This window comes from Hyperolius riggenbachi, chromosome 11 (genome assembly GCF_040937935.1).
Source record: "Hyperolius riggenbachi isolate aHypRig1 chromosome 11, aHypRig1.pri, whole genome shotgun sequence".
Taxonomy (NCBI): domain Eukaryota; kingdom Metazoa; phylum Chordata; class Amphibia; order Anura; family Hyperoliidae; genus Hyperolius; species Hyperolius riggenbachi.
Genome location: NC_090656.1, coordinates 18038696 through 18060708, shown reverse-complemented (window position 1 = coordinate 18060708; position 22013 = coordinate 18038696). Strand labels below are relative to the sequence as shown.

General features: G+C 45.3%; 1 protein-coding gene across 1 annotated transcript in view; it reads right to left on the bottom strand.

The window, feature by feature from the left end:
- Positions 1–22013, bottom strand: part of N4BP1 (NEDD4 binding protein 1) — an 85648-nt gene that overhangs the window by 36481 nt on the left and 27154 nt on the right. Inside the window, 1 exon segment of the mRNA XM_068261347.1 lies at positions 8059–9647. Coding sequence (XP_068117448.1) covers positions 8059–9647 — 1589 coding nt within the window.

Here is a 22013-nt window from a genome sequence, read left to right as displayed (position 1 = left end):
TTACCAAGGACTAGTTTTAGTCTAAAGGGAATAAATATAGTAGTCTACATATCCTTCTCACTTCAGTTGTCATTTAAATTCCTAAGCATTGGCAGTTAAGAGACGAATTTCCTGTTACATACTTTTAATCAACAAAATTGTAATATGCAAATTAGAGGAGTCGGAGTCGTGGAGTCGGTGGAATCCTAAACTGAGGAGTCGGAGTCGGTGGATTTTTGGACCGACTCCACAGCCCTGGTATAGGTAGCTAGTAAAGTTGCCCCCGTATAAGTAGGTAGCCAGTATAGTTGCCCCCAGTATAAGTAGTATAGTAGTTGCCCCTGTTTAGGTAGGTAGCCAGTATAGTTACCCCACTATAGGTAGCTAGTATAGTTGCCCCCAGTATAGGTAGTATAGTTGTGCCCCCCCCCCCCTTCAGCCGTCGCTCGTCTGACCTTCTCAGCTGGTGGCTGCTGCCTCTAGGAAAGTACTCGGCCACCACGCCCCTATACATGCGCTGCTACAGGGAGCCGCTGTCCTGTCTCCTCTTAGCAGCACTTCGGGTCTATCAGGGACAGAGGCGAGGGGGCCAAGTACTTTCCTAGAGGCAGCGGCCGCCAGCTGCGAAGGTCAGACCCGGGGGGAGGGGGGCTGTATGGTGTTAGGCTCCAGGGCCCATGCCGCCTGATGAACCTGTTTCACCTGCGTCATGGGCCACCTGCCCCTGAGTGCTTGCAGGAGAGAGCCCTTACCTATCTGCCGGTGTGCTCCTTACTGTATCCTTCTGTTTCCATGTCTGCCTGTTCTCTGTGAACCAGCGGCCAGTGAGGGGGGGGGGAAGGGGTGGAAACAGAAGGACTCAGAAGGGAGCGCGGCATCAGACAGGTAAGTGTTCTCTCCGCTGCAAGCACTCAGCATGGGCCACGGTGAAGCACTATTAGAAAAAGCTGCGTAGGATGAACTATGGGAAACAACCTATGTACAATCGTTCCAACCTGTGAGCGAACCGCCGGAAGGCCCTACCTAACCCCAACAACGCCGAACCCATTGCTAAGGCCAGCCCCCCCTGGCATATGTGCCCCGCGCATCAGCAGCTACATAACAGACGTGTGTGCAGCCCGGCGATGTCGGCCAAGGGGATCAGCATCAGTTGGGCATGTGTACGAGCCCTTAGTGTACCACAGCTGGACAAAACATACAGCACAAATCTCACTTTTGACTTGTTATCAAAGGAAAAGTTCCCTAAACTATCCTGCACACTCCTGGACTGAAGAGGCATGTTTGTAAAATATATGGATCCCCCCCCCCCCCGCGAGAAACACATGTGGATGGATGTGGATTTGAACAAATCTATGGCAAATCGATTCCCCTAGATTCAATCAATTGACCAAAAATTGATCAACCGTATCAGGCAGGATGGAAAATTTAAGTCAATTGGTGGGGGCAAGAGTGGGGATAGCTCGATGGCTTAACAGTGCAATGCTGCAATTGGAACGATTTTCAATAGATTCCAATGTGCTGCGTGGTAGGAATCGATCCCAGTCAGACAGGAAGCCATAGTTTTGCCCCATTGGGGGAAATCGGTAAGTGTATATTATTGTACAGGGGGAACTCGGGAGATCAGCTGATCAGAGACTTGCAATGGGAATCGGAGGGGAACAGACTCTGGGATTTCTCACCCTTACAGTCACGTGCTGCTGACACAATAGTGGGCAGAATTCAGGCTTTCCAAATAATTGTTCCTTCAATTCTCAGAACTATTCCTCAAATGTAGTTGGCATTTCTAAAGCTCTGTTGTAATAACAGCAATGTGTTGACATCACAACTGATAGAAATAAAGTTGTGTGAAGAACAATTTTAGTCTAGTTGGTCATCAAACACCTCCACCCCTTCCATACTCCTTATTAGAGATGGCCAATCGGGTACTAAGAACTCTTAAAACGGGATTGTCACCATAAAAATCAAATTTCAACAGCAACTGGTCTAAGTGTATTAAGTGATAAAGATGCTAATCCTGCATTCAAAACTTGTCCTGCTGTTATGGTTTGGAGTTATCACATACCTTAGGAGCACTGGCCCTTTAATAGCCATTGCCACCGGTTGGCAAAACAGTTGCATGCTGGGGGGGTCTTTTTATCTATAATATATTCCTCCTCTTCCCTTTATTTCCCCTCTCCTAATGACATAGTATAGACCTCAGTGGGAGTGTCTGAAGACTCTGGGAGGAGGGCAGGTAATGCATATACAATTAGCAAGAGGAGAAGAAAAAAAAAAAGAGTGAGGGAGGAAATTATGTCAGGAGGTCAAAGGTAACCAAGATGGAAACTGTCTAGAATAGGATTCTCTGCTTTTCCTTTATCTAATTCACAGGAATCATGACGTGGATTAGGCCTGAAAGATAAATCGAATTTAAATCGAAATCGTGATCACCAAGATCACAATTTCGGAATCGTCAAAGCGGCAATTATCGCGATCACGTCATTTTCACATGGGGGAAGTTTGAAGAAGTGTGCTTGGCAAAACTCCGGGTTCCTGTATGTCACATGACATACAGGAAGTATTCCGTGCATTAGAAGCTATGTCCAGAACTGTTGCAGCTTGGGGGACAGAGGAGGCACAGAGAGACACAGAGAGAAAGAGCGGGCACAGAGACACAAAGGGGGCAAGAGAGAGACCCAGAGGAGGCATAAAGAGGCAAAGGGGGCACAAAGAGAGACAGAGGAGGGAACAACTAGGCAAAGAGGGGGAACAAAGCTTGATTGGAAGGAAATCGTGCATCGAATCGAAATCGCAATTTCAGACAGAAATCGCTCAATTCAATTTTTTCCTAAAATCGTTCAGGCCTAACGTGGATAGCACATTACATCTGTTATGTAAGTAGAAGTAGTATTTATCTAATTATATATGTGTTTTTTTATTTCTAGGTTAGCATGGGTGTTCTTTAAAGAGTAACTGTCAGGCATACAATCAAATATCAATTCTTTATTTTTATCTGGCAAACAAGTAATAAGGATGCTAATCAGGCAATTCAAAACTTAAAATCACTATTAATGTTCTTGTTGATAAATGAGCATTCCCCAATTTACCAGACTTATTTGGTACACAGAAAATTTGGTACACAAAAGAGAAGTTGCAGGGCATGCTGGGTTGTCTTTTTGCTTCCCTACTTCCCCTCAGACTTAACTAATGCAGCCTGATTGGCTGAAGCCCCTTTCCTCCGAAGCTCACAATCTAACCCTTACCACAGTCATAGTCTAATGTCCTACCATATTATTATTATGTATTTATATAGCAGTGACATCTTCTGCAGCACTTTACAGAGTGCATAGTCATGTATCTGGCTGTTCTCAGAGGAGCTCACAATCTAATCCTACCACAGTCATAGTCTAATGTCCTACCATAATATTACTATTATTATTATGTATTTATATTGCAGTGACCCTTTCTGCAGCACTGTACAGAGTACATAGTCATGTCACTGACTGTCCTCAGAGGAGCCCACATTCTATTCCTACCATAGTCATAGTCTAACGTCCCTACCATACTATCATAATGTATTTATACAGCTCACAGTCTGATCCTACCATAGTAAGTTTAAATGTCCTACCATATTATTAATATTACTTTGTAATTATGTAGCAATGACCTCTTCGGCAGCACTTTAGAGTACATAGCCATATCAGTGACTGCCCTCAAGCTCACTATCTAACCATTCTAATGTCCCTACACTAGTCTAAGGCCCGGTTCACATTAGTGTTCCAGGTCCGGCTTCCCCGGACCCGGAACGCTCCGTACACAGCGGATGGTGAACGGATACATTGTCAATCAATGTATCCATTCACACTCGTGCGCCGTCCGGATCCGATCCGGGAACGCAGCTCCGGGACGGTCCGGCTTTTTTTCCAACATGCGCTATTTTTCAGTCCGTCCCGGTGCGGCTGCGGACCCGGGCCGGATCCTGACCCAAACATGCGGCCCATGCTGTGCAATGAGAAACAGATGTTTCTCATCACACTGGCAATAGGACCGGATGCTTCCAGCACCGGTCCTATGCCACTTGGGGGGCCCGGACTACACGCCGGTATCCCCCATGCTTGCTGTGCCTTTCTGGCACTGCAATGTATCTAGTTCCGGCTACTTTATTGTAACCGGAACTAATACATTCCGGATCCGCAACTTGTGCCGCCTTGTGGCCACCGCAGAGACCCGTACGGTCTCTTTGCAGCCCCCGGACACTTGCGGACTCGAACCGCAAGTGTCAATGGGGCCTAAGGCTAGAGGGGGAAGGTGGAGCAAATTACCTTACCAGTATGCTTTTGGGATGTGGGAGGAAACTTGAGTTCCTGGAGAAACCCAATGCAAACATGGGAAGAACAAAACATTCATGAAGTTCAGGTCCTGGTGGGGATTTGCGTCTGGGACTCCAGTGCTGCCTATTCTACTGAGAAATGATCATAGGGTTCGCATTTCCAGCCATATGAAATCAGTTTCACTTTCAGCAAAACTCCAGTTTTTGTCGCTGGTCTTATATTTTGGATCACCTTATTCGGTCATATCTGATGAGTCAGTGATGCGTCTGAACTCATTTCCTGTGCTCAGCATTCTGTGTCATACATAGATAAGATCACCGGAGGGTAGGGGTCACGTGACTTCTGTCACACAACAATGGCTTCCGTCATGTGATGGACACAACAGCTTTCACTCACAGTAGAGTCTCAGACTAGTTCTTTTGCTTGCTTTATCTGAAACCTTACCTTTTTTTATTGTTTTCAGAATATTGATTTTATTTACCGGTACATTTACCACAAAAATGTAACGCTTGTTCCGTTGTTTAAAAGATACCAGAGCTGAAGGACTGTGGCAAAATGGGCATATGTCATGTGTGGGGTGTTCTAGATCCTAGGTTCTCAACATGTGGTAGCGTACCCCAGGGGGTACTTCTGATGGTTCCAGGGGGTACTTGGGATTGAAGTATTTAAAGGGGAACTATGACGAAAAATTTAAAAATTTCAAATCTGTGCAAACACATACAAATAAGTAGTACATTTTTTCCAGAGTAAAATGAGCCATAAATTACTTTTCTCCTATGTTGCTTTCACTTACAGTAGGTAGTAGAAATCAGACAGAAGCAAAAGGTTTTGGACTAGTCCATCTCTTCATAGGGGATTCTCAGGGATTTTTTTTCGAACGCACTTAGTGAATGGTAGTTGCTCTGCCCCACTGCCAAAAAACTGTGTAGTAAGTAGGGAAGCTGGCCAGCATCATTGTTTAAAATAAATCCTTTTTAGGGAATATCTTTATAAAGAATAAAAGCCTTGCTGAGAATCCCCTATGAAGAGATGGACTAGTCCAAAACCTGTCACTTCTGTCAGATTTCTACTACCTACTGTGACAGCAACATAGGAGAAAAAGTAATTTATGGCTCATTTTACTCTGGAAAAAATGTACTTATTTGTCTATATTTGCACATATTTTACATTTTAAAATTTTTCGCCATAGTGCCCCTTTAAGTTATATAAATTAATAGTTTCAGAAAAATTATATACTTTATATAAAATAGTAAATCCTATATCAACAGCGAATTAAAAATAATAGAAAATGCGTGGGAAAGGTTTAGAAACAATTATGTACTACTATTAAGTGTATCTGAATCAAGGGGTACTTGAGATAGTCTTTACCATATCAGGGGGTACTTGGCCAGCACAGGCTTTCAAAAGGGGTACATACCCAAGAAATGTTGAGGAACACTGTTCTAGATGACATTATAGATGCGGAAATTTCGCAACATGTTAAGACGTTGGCGGCAGGCAGAAGTAGTTTATACAGAGATTATTAAATGAAACATCTAAAGAGGTTGGTAGCAGTCTGAGGGCGCTTTCACACCAGCTGCCTTCCGTTTTGTTTTTTTTGAAAAGGCTAGCGATTTTCCAATCGCAAGTACAGTAAAATCACTGTTGGAATAGATTTTCTATAAAGGCAATCGCAGTTCTGCTACATTTTTCCTGCATTTCGATTGAGGCCAACATAATGACAATCGCAAAACACTAAATGCAAAACACGTTTGAGATTTTTGGTGTGAAAGAGGTCCTAAGGACTAGTTTACACTTGCGTTGTGGCAAACGGATCCGTGAAAACAGATCTGATCACCGATAAATCGGATCAGTTTTCACTCAGTTTGTTCCACTGCTTCCGTTTCCCCACAGCCCCCCCACCCCAGACCCCCAAAGTGGATTTTCCCATTTATAACGTTCCGTCTTCTCATTGCCCCCAATGCAGGACTTCAGCTTCAGTGTCGTTGGGCTCAGCAGTCCAGAAAAATTGCTGCAGCAGGAAACTTTTGCTCCGTTCATCAGATCATGTGGAACAGGTCCGTTTGAACAGACGGACGTGAACGGATCCATATTGTAAACATTGGATCCATTTGCGTCCGTTCCAATCCATGGACTTTTTTTTTTTTTTTTTTTTTTAACTCAAATGAGAACCGGGCCTAAGGGCCTGTTTCCACTACACGCAGACTGGATGCAGAAAAACTGACTCCAATGAATGCCTATAGGCCGTTTCCACTAAACGCGATTCTTCTGCTGCAGATTTTCCCATAGGCATTCATTGGAGTCAGTTTTTCTGCATCCATTCTGCATCCAATCTGCGTGTAGTGGAAACAGGCCCTAAGGGTCCTTTAACACTATCAGTTGCTCTCAGTTATAACTGAAAGGTCAACCGATTTTCAAAGTAATGTCCATGTTTTCCTATGGCTCAGTTCATACTAGACGCATTTTAACTGAAAGCCTTTTTCGCAATGAACTGCTGTGAAAAGTTAAAGAGAAACTCCGACCAAGAATTGAACTTTATCCTAATCAGTAGCTGATACCCCCTTTGACATGAGAAACCTATTCCTTTTCACAAACAGACCATCAGGGGTCGCTGTATGACTGATATTGTGGTGAAATCTCTCCCACAAGAAACTCTTGAGTACGTACTCCTGGCAGTTTCCTGTGTGTGAACCTTGCTGCAGTTTCCAACTGCCAAAAAAGCATGCAGCAGCTACATCCCCTGCCAACAGTAAAAATGTCACCATGTAATAAATGTGAGAAGGTAAATCAGGGATTTAAAAGATTTTACAATGGGCAAACATTGACTAAATCATTTATACATAATTATTGTAAAAATTAAGCACTTTTTTATTACATTATTTTCACTGGAGTTCCTCTTTAAAACGTAACAATTTTTCAACGCATAGTGTAGAAGAGGTGCTTAAAGAGGAACTCCAGTGAAAATAATGTAATAAAAAAAAAAGTTCAAGTTTACAATAATTATGTATAAAGGATTTAGTCAGTGTTTGCCCATTGTAAAATATTTTAAATCCCTGATTTATATGGTGACATTTATACTGCAAGCAGGTGATGTCACTGGAAGGAGATGCTGCTTGCTTTTTGGCAGTTGGAAACAGCTGATATTTCCCACAATGCAACAAGGCTCCCACAGTGTGATGTCAAGACCTCAGTGCTGTGAGGCGCTGACATTATTCGTGGGAGGGGTTTCACCACAAGATTAGCCATACCCCCTGATGATTAGTTTCAGAAAAAAAAATAGATTTCTCATGGGAAAGGGAGTATCAGCTACTGATTGGGATGAAGTTCTATTCTTGGTCACGGTTTCTCTTTAACATCCACTCCTGGGGGAACAAATGCAGTCCACAAAAAGGCAGAGGAAAAAAATCAGCGTATTCCAAATAACCGGATGTGAGGGAGTTTTTAAACTGGGCACACTGGCCACATCAAAAAAAAAAAAAAAAAAAAAAAGGATAGCTGGGTCTCTACCTGGATTTTGCAATTATAGCCGTGGCTTTATTAGCACCATAGTAGCAGAAAACACACAACGTTTCGGCCACAAGTCCTTTTTCAAGTTCACACTGGCCACATCACCAGCATTCCGAGGTATGCAAAGAGCTACCGGGACATTAGTTTTTGTAAATGTGGGCCATTTACTTTGTGATAGTGTTGGAGGAGCTGATGGGTACAAGAAAATTATAAAGCGTTTTATGCATGCTAATACTGGCATGGAAACAAGGAGTGCACTTACCTCATTGCCACGTTACTCCCATCAATAATTATGTGCTTGAGGTCTTCTCTGCCGGGTTCGTTTTTCAGTTCAAGCTTGTAGGGAATTTTAATGGAGTTTAAAAACCTCTGAACCCCAGTTACAGGCTGTTCAGGGCATGCATGGTTCCACAAAGGCAAACGCTTCTCTGCCGGTGGCTCAGGGCATGCCTGGTTGCCATATGCCGATCGCTTCTCTGCACTTGACGACGGGACTGCTGGATACCTTGCAGTTGGTCTAAAGCATGCCTGGCTCCCAAGTGGTGTACTTTTGCCGGCACTTGATGAGGGCAATACTGGATTGTTTTCATGGTTGGATGTGATGGGGATCTTCTCTATAAATATGACATCAGGTTGGTTTGAAGGTTGGGGGTTACCAGAAGCAAAAACACGTTTTGCGGTGGGCGGGCTCGATGCACCTCTTGCTACAAAACTACAACTTTTTAACATATTTTTTTCAGAGTCCACTCTTTCAGAGGTACTTTCTTGGCTGGGGGTCTTCAAAGGTAACTCTGGAAGAAGTCTCTTCTCAGAAGGGCCAAGGATCATGACTGGTGCCACGTCCACCTCTGGCTTAGGAGGAGCTACAGTTTTGGTCATGCAACTGGCTTCTGAGTCACGACTCCCCTCAGGGGTTTCCTTCTGAGAATTGGAAGAAACGGGTAAATGATCACTGCGTTTTTTAATTTCCTCAAAAAGCTTCATGGGTTCCTGTGTTTGTCCGAGGTTGACGATGACCTCCTCAACCAAATCCTGGTGATAACCCATAGACTTAAAAAAGTTCACCAGAATTTTGTACTCCATTTCCTTAGTCATGGGTTCCTCCTCCAAGATGATGACCTCTGGTTCTTCCTTGCCACTTGAAATTAAGTCAATAATGGGGATGCTGGAACTGTTGGGACTCTTGGGGGCCATGCCGTCTGTTTGGATTTCCTCCAAGGAAAATGGCTTTTTCCTACATGCACTTTCCTTCTCCGAACCTCTCCTTTTACTTTTCAATCTTTCCTGTTGTTGGGCGCAGAAACTGGTAGGTTTTGAACTGTCACCAGGAAGTACAGAGTCTAGCAGACACATTAGTTCTGCTACTGGTGTGTGACGATTAGTCCGGGACTCCTCTTCCTTAGGATGAGAACTAGCTTGAGCGTTAGCCGTGGTGATCTCAAAGTCACAGTCATCCTGTGCAGATGGGAATTGGTCATTCACGGTTAAATTTAAAAGTTCCTCCTTCAACGTGCTGGGCAGCAACAACAAATCCATGGTGTACTTATCGGCATGACCCTCAACGAAAACTTTAAAATCTCGTTTCACCTGAGGTTCTTTATTGGGCGGCAGGCTTCCATTGTCGGTAAAAATTTTGACCAAATGTTGTACTTTGCTCTGAGCCATTGCAAAGGATTCCCTCCTTCCCTTAATGCCCAAGAGTCCAATTTCCAACACGATGATGGTAGCACTAGTCTCACTGATGAGGTGGTCGAGGAAGATACTGAAGGCTCCGGTGAAAATGCAGTGCATCTCCTTTGGGTAGGACTCCTGGGCCTCAATTTCTGGCTCGCTAGAGCCCTTGATGTACTCCTGTAACAGAGAGAAGAAGTAGTTACCAAGATGTAGCTAAACATGTGGAAGGGTCACTTAAAGAGGCTCTGTAGTGACATATTTTTCAGGATATCCACTTTTATGGTACTGTTCCTGGTTTCAGCATCAGAAACTCTTGCTACAGCTATATAATAGGTAGTGTCACCCTCCCACAGTGATGCTCACAGAGCCGGGAAAAGGTCCTCCCAGCACCCAAGGCTGTGACACCAAAGAGCGCCCCCTCCATCCCTCCCACCCCAGCCGTCACACACTGATTGCTATTAGACTAAGAGGGGCCCCAGGGCCCCCAACACCTTAATCTCTAGTTATCTGGCTTGCAGTCACTGCCATGTATCCCCTTTTCTTATTTCTCTCTGCTTCTAACATAATAGGGGAATGAGAGCCGAGTGAGTTGTGCGCCCCCTCCTACACTGTGCCCTGAGGCTGCAACCTGACTTGCCACGGCCCTGGATGCTCAGCCTAGGCTGTTTAGCTATGCTATGCTTTCCTCCCAGAACACTATGGGAGACCAGGCACTATAGTAGCTGGATAGTGTACTGGTTAACCAGGCTTCAAATCCTAGCTAGGGTCAGTACCTATTCAGTAAGGAGTCCTTGGGCAAGACTTCCTAACACTGCAGGGTGGGCCCCTTGAGCCCCTTAGTGGCTGCAGCTCTTGAGCGCTTTGAGTACACCAGGAGAAAAGTGCTAAACAAATGTAAGGATTATTAGGAATTCTCAGAAACAAACATTCTAAAGAGCTGCACCTGACGGGACTTAAGATGTGGCCACATGTGATAAATTTCAGAATGTAAATCAGGGAGACTAAATTCATAAGTGAATATTGTAAGTGATTTTATTAATTACATTATTTGTACTTTAGTTCCTCTTAAAAAGAAAAAAAAAGCTCCACTAAGCCAACAGTATCCAAAACACAAAACAGTAAAAAAACAGTATCCAAAATACACAATATAACAACAATGCATATACAAATAGCTTAACGCAAAGTTATTTTAGATTTGAACAGGGAGGAAATGAGATAAGCTACATACTCATGCTCGATCATATTCTCATTTGAGAAGCTTGTACAAGTACTGTTGTCCCTTTTCACTCAAATTCCCTTAACCACCCTGGCGTTCTATTAAGATCGCCAGGGCAGCTGCGGGAGGGTTTTTTTTAAATAAAAAAAAAAAACTATTTCACGCAGCCAACTGAAAGTTGGCTGCATGAAAGCCCACTAGAGGGCGCTCCGGAGGCGTTCTTCCGATCGCCTCCGGCAGCCAGAAGTAACACGGAAGGCCGCAATGAGCGGCCTTCCGTGTTTTGCTTACCTCGTCGCCATGGCGACGAGCGGAGTGACGTCATGGACGTCAGCCGACGTCCTGACGTCAGCCGCCTCCGCTCCAGCCCTTAGCGCTGGCCGGAACTATTTGTTCCGGCTGCGCAGGGCTCAGGCGGCTGGGGGGACCCTCTTTCGCCGCTGCTAGCGGCGGATCGCCGCAGAGCGGCGGCGATCAGGCAGCACACGCGGCTGGCAAAGTGCCGGCTGCGTGTGCTGCTTTTTATTTGAACAAAATCGGCCCAGCAGGGCCTGAGCGGCAGCCATCGGCGATGATGGACGAGCTGAGCTCGTCCATACCGCTAAGATGGTTAACAGGGGTGCTCTCCGAGCTTCTTCACGAGTGATTACTGCCGTTACAAATGAGGTGTAATTACAGCAGGTGTGCGGCAGGCAATGAAAGGGTTATTTACCCATAATTCCGCCGTCCGCCCTGCGAGTCCGTGCTATTAGACGAATCGTGTTCCAAGCCTCGCTGCCGCCACTTCCTCCTTCCAGCTTGAAGGAGGAAGTGGTGGCCGCAAGGCTTGGAACAGGAGCCGTCTAACAGCACGGACTCTCAGGACGCAGGGCGCAATTATGGGTAAATAACCCTTTCATTGCCCGCCGCACACCTCCTGTAATAACACCTCATTTGAATCGCGAGTAATCACTCGTGAATAAGCTCGGAGAGCACCCCTGGTGCCTTAAGTAACCCGCAAAACTGGCGATTAGCAGCTATAAAACAGCCAAATACCGGCTGTAAACTTTGAGTGCCTAAATTACCGTTTATAGCTGCTAATCGTGGTAATTGCGCCACTGCACATCGCACCATCAAAAACAGGCCTTCAGGAAACAGCTATTGTGCGGTGTTCCCTGTCTGGCCACCAGCCAAGTAGGAAGTGACATGAGTCCGACTCGCACTGGCTGTCACTTCTTGCTTCGGGTATTGTTTAAATACACTTCCGCGCATGCTCGCCGCCGGTAATTTTTTAAACATCCATGCGTCACCATAGACTAACATCACGTCCGGGCCAACGTAGCTCGCCACAACTCAATGCAGCACCAACGTAGTTCTTGACCTGCGGCGGAGATGCCATCGTGTCACGCAGTAACATGAATGTCTCCATAGACTTTCATTGCACGGTGGTGGGGCGTGGTAAAAATTCTGCACCGCCTCGGTGTGAAAGGGCCCTTCGGTGTAGACATATGGGGTGGTACTAGTTAGGTGCGGCTCAGGGGATAACGTAGGTGATAGATACACACATAAATGGGTTTGGGATAGTAAACGTTTTTGTACTGGTAAGGGAAAGGTGAGGGGAACGAGGCGATAGGAAACTGAGATGCTTCCTCCATAAGCCGCCTCCTACTCTCCTGACAGACGGTTACTGGCCCTGATAGGAAATTAAATTTTCACGCTGAGGATGACTTGTCTGGCGGGTTTTCCCAGCTGAGGTAACCTTTTTCCCCACACTTCCCTCTGTCCCACGGCTAAAGCACAAAAGCTTCCTGTATGGCGGTGACTCTGCTCAAACAAACTTCCTCCTATCTGGTCTGGGCTTTCCGAACTGCGCACATAATATGACAGATCAGCGAATCTGCTGGTTACACCTGTCTCCATTCCTGGCCTCCTGACACTAAACCTGCCTAGCAGGAATTGACTAGCAGGGGAACTGTAGTCAAAATAGCATCATGAATTCAATTGCTTATTTTTGTGACAATATTAATTTATAATTTATGTAATCAGTATTTGCCCATTGTAAAATCTTTCCTCTCCGATTTAAGGTGGCCATACATCTACGGATTCTGCAGACTGAGCGCCCGTCAGATTCAATCATTTCTGGCTGAAATCGGTCGAATGCGTCGGTCAGACATGCTGGAAAGATCATGGTCAAATGTGCTCGATTGCATGCGCACTGGTAATAACGTTAGATAATGCAATGATCAAGGAACGCCCCGCCTGCCTGGCCACCCCCGAGGGTAAATGCCAGTGCAGTGTAAAGTCGCACCTGTCCCACCAGCACCAGGCGCGTGTGAAGTCACACAAGCAACCACATGGTGGCGCTCAGTGCGTTGGCAAACAAGTAGGTGACAGCAGTGGAAGTCGCGGTGGCAGGACAGGTGATATTTTACACCCCGATGCAGGGGGGGGGGGCATTGACATTTGGAGTTCGCGGCCAAGCAGGGATCGTTGTCACTAGGCCAGGTCCAGACAGCCTGTGGTGTATGGGCAGGCACCAGATCTCTCTCTCTGATCAGAGAGACCTGTCTGTTGGCCACTCTGCCCATATACCTTTACTTTCTAAAATTTACCACAGGTGGAGACATCTTTAGTAACGGCAGGTGATCTCTGCGGAATGTTCATATACTGAGAGTTCTACAGCCACTACAAAATACACCTCATCTATACCTGGTCTCCCAGAATGCTTGGGGGGGGGGGGGGAATTGGAGAAGAAATCTGCATAGTTAACAGCCTAGGCTAAGCATCAAAGGGAGGGTGGGTCTACATACCAATATCCAGCAATATATAGCTGTAGGAAGGGCTTCTAATGCTGAAACCAGGATGATTAACGTAACAGTGCGTATCCTGAATAATGTAATGCATTCAGCTCGACACAGGAACATTTTATCGATATACAGTACTGCTATACAGTTTCTGTGTGTTGTGATTGCCCACATTTACAAACTAGTATTACAGTAATAAAATAATACCATTGGATTGTGTGTGATAGCAGGTGCAGTGCATCACAAACAAACAAGGTGTAGAATACTACAAGTTGAACAGAGGGGCCAAAAGAGTAAAAATAGATACAACTTTTAAAGGGAAGGTCCAGGCAAAAAAAAAATGAGTTTCACTTACCTGGGGCTTCTACCAGGCCCATGCAGCCATCCTGTGCCCTCGTAGTCACTCACTGCTGCTCCAGTCCCCTGCTGGCAGCTTGCCGACCTCGGAGGTCGGCGGGACGCATTGCGTACATCTTTACGCATCCTCGCTAGTGCAGGAACATCAACACATACATTTTTACGCGTTAGTGGAGCAATGCGTACAAATTTAAGGTCGGCAAGCTGCCAGCGGGGGACTGGAGCAGCAGTGAGTGACTACGAGGGCGCAGGATGGCTGCATGGGGCTGGTAGAAGCAGAACTAGCTGGCGGCAGGGGACTGGAGCAGCATTGAGTGACTACGAGGGCGCAGGATGGCTGCATGGGGCTGGTAGAAGCCCCAGATAAGTGAAACTTTTTTTTTTTTTTTTTTTTTTTTTTTGCCTGGACCTTCCCTTTAAATCAGGATGATACCATTTATTGGCTAACTAAAAAGAATAAGCATAAGCAAGCTTTCGGCCTTGCAGCCTTCCTCTGGCTTACATCCTGTTTGCTTGCAGGCTGATGGTACAGACAGCTTTATACATGCAACATCAAAAGGGGATACATAGATTTTTTTCGAGCATAAATACATCTCATTAAGATGCCTTAAAGTGGATCGAGACAAACTTTGGCTGTTTTCATTTTTGTGCCCCTTACATATAGTTTCTGGGGCATTCTTCCCTCCAAATGCTTATTTTATTATATTAATAGGTTAATAAACTATAAGAGCCCCGCCTACAACGCCTCAGCTTTCAGTCCCATGCTGCAATTAATCTTGGGAGCTGAGCCTGATGAGGAGGCACATCTTTTCATTTGCCTGCCCCACTGCGTGCTGATTGGTGGAGGTGCACAGTGGGGCTGGAGCGGAGGCAGGAAGCCTCTGTCAGTGCGAGGGGGGCCATGGGCAGCGTGCACTGGCAGTTACTCAGACCGCATGTCAGAGCGACCCGCTGCGCCGCTATGACAGGACAGCGGGTTGCATATCAGGGTGTATAAAGGAAGAATGCCTGTATGCGCGCTGATAGGCGACCCGCTGTCCTGTCCTAGCAGCGCAGCGGGTTGCTCTGACATGCGTTCTGAGTAGCAGCAGAAGGAGAGGGAGACAGTTACAGGGAGAGCGGCCGCCGAAGGTGAGACAGGGGGGACACGACCATACTATATACTATACTGACCGGGGCAACTATTCTAGCTATATTGGGGAAACTATACTAGCTATACTGACTAGGGCAACTATACTGGGGCCAGCTATACTGGGTGGCAACTATACTCGCTATACTGACTGGGGCCAAGTAAACAATCTATACTGGGGGGCAACTATACAAGCTATGCTGGGGAAACTATACTAGCTATAATGACTGGGTCAACTATATTGTCTGTACTGGGACCAACTATACTAGCTATACTGGGGGCAACTTTACTATCTAATCTGCTATATACCACTGCTCTCCCCATACTATATATATATATATATATATATATATATATATATATATATATATATATATATATATATATATATATATATATATATATATATATATATATATATATATATATATATATATATATATATATATACACACACACACACTTCTACTCCTCTCCTATATACTGTGGACAGTGATTTCAGAAGCAAGGGGGTGGAGAGGGGAGTGGAATTCACAGGCTGAGGGGTGGAGATGCAGAGCAGCTTTGCCTGTGTGTGTGTGATGACAAGCAAAACATGCCCGCGCTCATTGTATCACAGGAAGAAATAATAATTTACTGTTGAAGCTGTTCGCAGCTGGATTTACTGTGAAAACCATCTAAACTTTAGATAAGATATATAGACAAGTTTCTCGCTTTAGTTATTTTTTCATCTCGGATCCGCTTTAAGTGAAACAGAACATCTAAATGGGGTGGGAGGTTGTTAGCGGAGATAAGAATCCTTGTTTACACCATGCTCACAGACCTGGGAGTTGGACTGTCAGAGAGGCATCATAAATTCTGAGTTCACAATTTTAGCTATATAGGCTGAGAGAGTTTTGGCATCAAATGTCATCAGCCGCATACCAATATAACAAGTTTGTCCTTATACCCTACTGCTACTTTTAAAACATAGGGAGGCAGTGGTGGACTTACCTCCTCCAAGTAGGTACAAAATGTATCAATGTTTAAAACCTAAAATATGTATTAATACACTCCAAGGTTCTTTGCAACGCGTTTCGCAGGTATGACCCTGCTTCATCAGGCAATGGGGTAGGAGTATATGGCAAATGCAGATCTCAGTCTGGGCCAAGCGCCTCTGTGTATGCTACACAGGAAGGTTTAAAGAGGAACTCCAGTGAAAATAATGTAAATAATGTAATAAAAAAGTGCTTCATTTTTACAATAATTATGTATAAATTATTTAGTCAGTGTTTGCCTATTGTAAAATCTATTAAATCCCTGATTTACATTCTGACATTATATGGTGACATTTTTACTGTTGGCAGGTGATGTAGCTGGTGAATGCTTTTTGGGCAGTTGGAAACAGCTGTAAACAGCTATTTCCCACAATGCAACAAGGTTCACAGACAGGAAACTACCAGGAGTACCACAGTCCTCAGAGTTTCTTGTGGGAGGGGTTTCACCACAATATCAGTCATACGGCGCCCCCTGATGGTCGGTTTGTGAAAAGGAATAGATTTGTCATGTAAAAGGGGGTATCAGCTACTGATTGGGATAAAGGACACCTGGAGTGAGAAGGATATTATTATTATTATTAAAGAAAACCTGAACTGAAAATTAAAAGTCAAATTAAGCACACACAAGTCATACTTACCTTCCATGTAGTCTACTCCTCAGTGTCTTTCTCCTCTCCCGCGTCTTGTTTGTTCACTGTGATCAAGGGAATTTTCCGTCCTCCATTTTGAAAATGGCCATTACCCTTACCAGCTTTCTGGTCAGCACACAGTTAAACTGTTACATCGCCCACTTGAGCCATAGGGAAACGTGGACATTACCTGGTACATCAGTTTTCCTCTCAGCTATAACTGACAGCAACTGATATTTTACTGACAGCAACTGATATATTTCAGATCTGACAAAATATTGTCAGAACTGGAAGGGATTGTTATGAGAAGAAAATGGTGAGCTTCTGAAAGGAACTGATGGTGAGGTAACTATGTAATGTTCATTTGAAGTTAGCTCATGTGTTTATTCTAAATATTTTTACTCAGTACAGGTTCTCTTTAAGTATTTATATAGCGCCGACATCTTACGCAGCGCTGTACAGTATATATATTGTCTTGTCGCTAACTGTCCCTCAAAGAAGCTCACAATCTAATCCCTACTATTATCATATGTCTATGTACAGTGGAGGAAATAATTATTTGACCCCTCACTGATTTTGTAAGTTTGTCCAATGACAAAGAAATGAAAAGTCTCAGAACAGTATCATTTCAATGGTAGGTTTATTTTAACAGTGGCAGATAGCACATCAAAAGGAAAAAATAACATTAAATAAAAGATAGCAAATGATTTGCATTTCATTGAGTGAAATAAGTTTTTGAACCCTCTAACAATAAAAGACTTAATACTTAGTGGAAAAATCCTTGTTTGCAAGCACAGAGGTCAAACATTTCTTGTAATTGATGACCAAGGTTGCACACATTTTAGGAGGAATGTTGGTCCACTCCTCTTTGCAGATCATCTCTAAATCCCTAAGGTTTTGAGGCTGTCTCTGTGCAACTCTGAGCTTGAGCTCCCTCCATAGGTTTTCTATTGGATTAAAGCCCCATCTACACGATACGATTCTTTGTACGATTCAATTACGATTCTATTTACGATCCGATTAAATCAGACATGTCCGATCGGGATTCAATACGATTCAATTCAATTTGCCATTGCAAAACAATGGCAAATCGAATTGAATCGAATCCCGATCGGACATGTCAGATTTAATCAGATCGTAAATAGAATCGTAATCGAATCGTTCAAAGAATCGTATCGTGTAGATGGGGCTTAAGGTCCGGAGACTGACTAGGCCACTCCACGACCTTAATGTGCTTCTTCTTGAGCCACTCCTTTGTTGCCTTTGCTGTATGTTTTGGGTCATTGTCGTGCTGGAACACCCATCCACGACCCATTTTCAGTTTCCTGGCAGAGGGAAGGAGGTTGTCGTTCAGGATTTCACGATACATGGCTCCGTCCATTTTCCCGTTAATGCGATTAACCTCCTTGCCGGTTATCCCGAGCTCAGCTCGGGGTAACCTGCGCAGGAGGATATCTCAGGCCCTGCTGGGCCGATTTGCATAATTTTTTTTTTTGTTACAAGCAGCTAGCACTTTGCTAGCTGCTTGTAACTTCCGATCGCCGCCGATCCGCCGCAATCCGCCGCGCCGAGTCGCTCCCCCCCGCCCCAGAGCCCTGCGCTGCCTGGCCAATCAGTGCCAGGCAGCGTTGAGGGGCGGATCGGGATTCCCTATGATGTCCCGACGTCCATGACGTCGGTGACGTCATCCCGCCCCGTCGCCATGGCGACCGGGGAAGCCCTGCAGGAAATCCCGTTCTCAATGGGATTCCCTGCATACTCTGATCGCCGAAGGCGATCGGAGTGGGTGGGGGGATGCCGCCGCTTAGCGGCTATCATGTAGCGAGCCCTTGGCTCGCTACATGATTTAAAAAAAAAAAAATTAAAAAAATGTGCGGTGCTGCCTCCTTGCCGGATTTTTTAGACCGGCAAGGAGGTTAAGTTGTCCTGTGCCCTTAGCAGAAAAACACCCCCAAAGCAAAATGTTTCCACCCCCATGCTTGACGGTGGGGACGGTGTTTTGGGGGTCATGGGCAGCATTTTTCTTCCTCCAAACACAGCGAGTTGAGTTAATGCCAAAGAGCTCTATTTTGGTCTCATCAGACCACAGCATCTTCTCCCAGTCACTCACAGAATCATTCAGGTGTTCATTGGCAAACTTCAGACGGGCCTGCACATGTGCCTTCTTGAGCAGGGGGACCTTGCGAGCCCTGCAGGATTTTAATCCATTGCGGTGTAATGTGTTTCCAATGGTTTTCTTGGTGACTGTGGTCCCTGCTAATTTGAGGTCATTCACTAACTCCTCCCGTGTAGTTCTAGGATGCTTTTTCACCTTTCTCAGAACCATTGACACCCCACGAGGTGAGATCTTGCGTGGAGCCCCAGAGCGAGGTCGATTGATGGTCATTTTGTGCTCCTTCCATTTTTGAACAATCGCACCAACAGTTGTCACCTTCTCTCCCAGCTTCTTGCTAATGGTTTTGTAGCCCATTCCAGCCTTGTGCAGGTCTACAATTTTGTCTCTGACATCCTTGGACAGCTCTTTGGTCTTTCCCATGTTGGAGAGTTTGGAGTTTGCTTGATTGATTGATTCTGTGGACAGGTGTCTTTTATACAGGTGACTAGTTAAGACAGGTGTCCTTAATGAGGGTGACTAATTGAGTAGAAGTGTCTAACCACCCTGTGGGAGCCAGAACTCTTAATGGTTGGTAGGGGTTCAAAAACTTATTTCACTCAATGAAATGCAAATCAGTTGCTATCTTTTATTTAAGGTTATTTTTTCGATTTTCCTTTTGATGTGCTATCTGCCACTGTTAAAATAAACCTACCATTGAAATGATACTGTTTTGAGACTTCATTTCTTTGTCATTGGACAAACTTACAAAATCAGTGAGGGGTCAAATAATTATTTCCTCCACTGTATGTATTATGTAGTGTAAGTACTGTAGATTAGGGCCAATTTAGGGGTGACCCAATTAACTTATCTGCATGTTTTTGGGATGTGGGAGGAAACCTGAGTACCCGGAGGAAACCCACTCAGACACAGGGAGAACATACAAACTCCTTGCAGATGGTGCCCTGGCTGGGATTCGAACCGGGGACCCAGCGCTGCAAGGCGAGAGTGCTAACCACTACGCCACCGTGCTGCCCAAAAATGTACGCATGACACCTGTAACATGTAAAAATGTACTTGTTAATGACTGCGATAGCTTTCTGTACCAGCGTGAATGCGTAAAAGGTTACGCATGGCGGCCGGCCGACTCCCAGTCGGCAAAAACGAAACTAGCTGGCAGCGGGGGACCAGAGGAGCCATGAGTCACTGCGAGGGCACAGGATGGCTGCAGGGGGCTGGTAGATGCCCCAGGTAAGTGAAACTCATGGGATTATTTTTTAAGTTTAGGTTCCCTTTAAGTGGCTAAGGACAACGCTGGCTTAATGAGAGTTGAACTTCTGCAGCTGATAAATCTTAAAGGTCACAAGCACTGTTAGTAAGGCATGAATTCTATGCCTGATCCGATGACACTGTACGGAGATGCCCTATGTCACAGCTGGATTTTCTCAGTGAACTTTAATCTGGTTGAATATCATTTCTGTTCACCTCTGCCACAATTACACTCACCCTGAGACACACAAATACGAGGCGTTCCCTGCATGCTACAGCGTACTGTCAAGTGCGAGGGTGTATTCCCAGCACACCAATAACTAAGACAAGATGACTGAGATCGCTGACAGCAAATTAAACGGCAGCACTTGTTATACAGGTTCCGCATTTTCTTCTAGGGAAATCACACAGTGACAGCCAGCAGGAAAGACAAGCTGGGCTTAGCTCATAGAAAAGGCGACAGTTCTGCTTTCCTAAGGGCTCTTTCACATCAGAGCTTGCGTTGGAGAACGCTCAAAGCATACGTTTTGTTGTATGCCTTTTACTGCGTTTTGATATGCGTTGCACTGCAGTGAGTGTGCGTTTTTAATCCGTTTTCAATGCGTTACTGCACATAGAAAAACGCAGGTAATTTTTTTTTCTTTTAGTTGTCAACTTTCTACATTGTTCCTCTGTTGCATTCTGGGACTGATTGCCTGCGTTAACGGATTAAAAACGCGCATAGTGTGCGTTTTACATTGACTAACATTGTAACGCACAAAGCTAGCGTTGGCCAAAAAACTGCGCCTGGGTGCAGTGGAACGCAACGCACAAAAAGGCTGCGTTATATGTGAAAGCTAAAATGAAAGTCTATGGACTTTCATTTCACCTTGGGTAACGTAAACTTTATCCTTTGCGCTGAAACGCAGAAAATCTGCCCTAATGTGAAAGAGCCCTAAGGCTTGTCCACAACACGGGTGTCGGATCGCCTTGCTTTGTACTGCAACGCATGGCCCTCTGCAGTGCTGCCCACTGTAACACTGTGTCGGTTTTAGGATTTAAAGGTGGCAGCACAGAATTGCATGCAGCGGCGTATCACGGAATTGACCAGAAGTAAAGCATAAAAGTGTGTACAGGTAGTCCCCCGACTTACGAACGGCCCACAGATACAAACGACCTGAAAATCTGAAATGTAATACGGTAGGAGTAAACCAATTTTTTTTTTCCAAAAAAGATCTTGTCGTTTTTGAGAAATTGGATTGAGGACCCTGTCACACTGGAGAGTATTTTATGGGTTGTGTAGGTTTTTAAAGAACCGCTTCTACTGAATTACATTAAAATAGCTGCAAAATAGCCACGATTGTGATTTATACGACAATTTTAATGCAAGTCAATGAAAGCATTTTTTTTTTTTTTTTTTTTAACGTGTTACACCGAGGGAACAGGGGAACAGAGATGAGACCGTGTGGGATAGAGGTGGCACAGAGGGGTCACTGATGGCAGGGGAACAGAGGTGATACAGATGGAGGTACAGGGATCAGAGATGGCCCAGTGGGTGGTACAGGTGGGCAAAGTGGGGGACACTGAAGCAGGGGAAACAGACGACACAGATGGAGGTACATGGAGGCATAGAGGAGGTACAGGAGACAGAGATGGCACAGTGGGGAGCAGAGGTGGCACAGAGGGTGGCACTGAAGGCAGGGGAACAGAGGTGATAGAGGTGGAGGTATAGAGGAGGTACAGGGGACAGAGGTGGCACAGAGGGTGGCACTGAAGGCAGGGGAACAGAGGTGGCAAAGATGGAGGCATAGAGGTACAGGGGACAGATGGCACAGTGGGGGGCAGAGGTGGCACTGAAGACAGGGGAACAGAGGTGATACAGATGGAGGCATAGAGGAGGTACAAAGATGGCACAGTGGGGAGGAAGAGGTGGCACAGAGGGTGGCACTGAAGGCAGGGGAACAGAGGTGATACAGATGGAGGCACAGGCGGTACAGGGGACAGAGGAGGTACAGGGGACAGAGATGGCACAGTGGGGGGCACAGAAGGCAG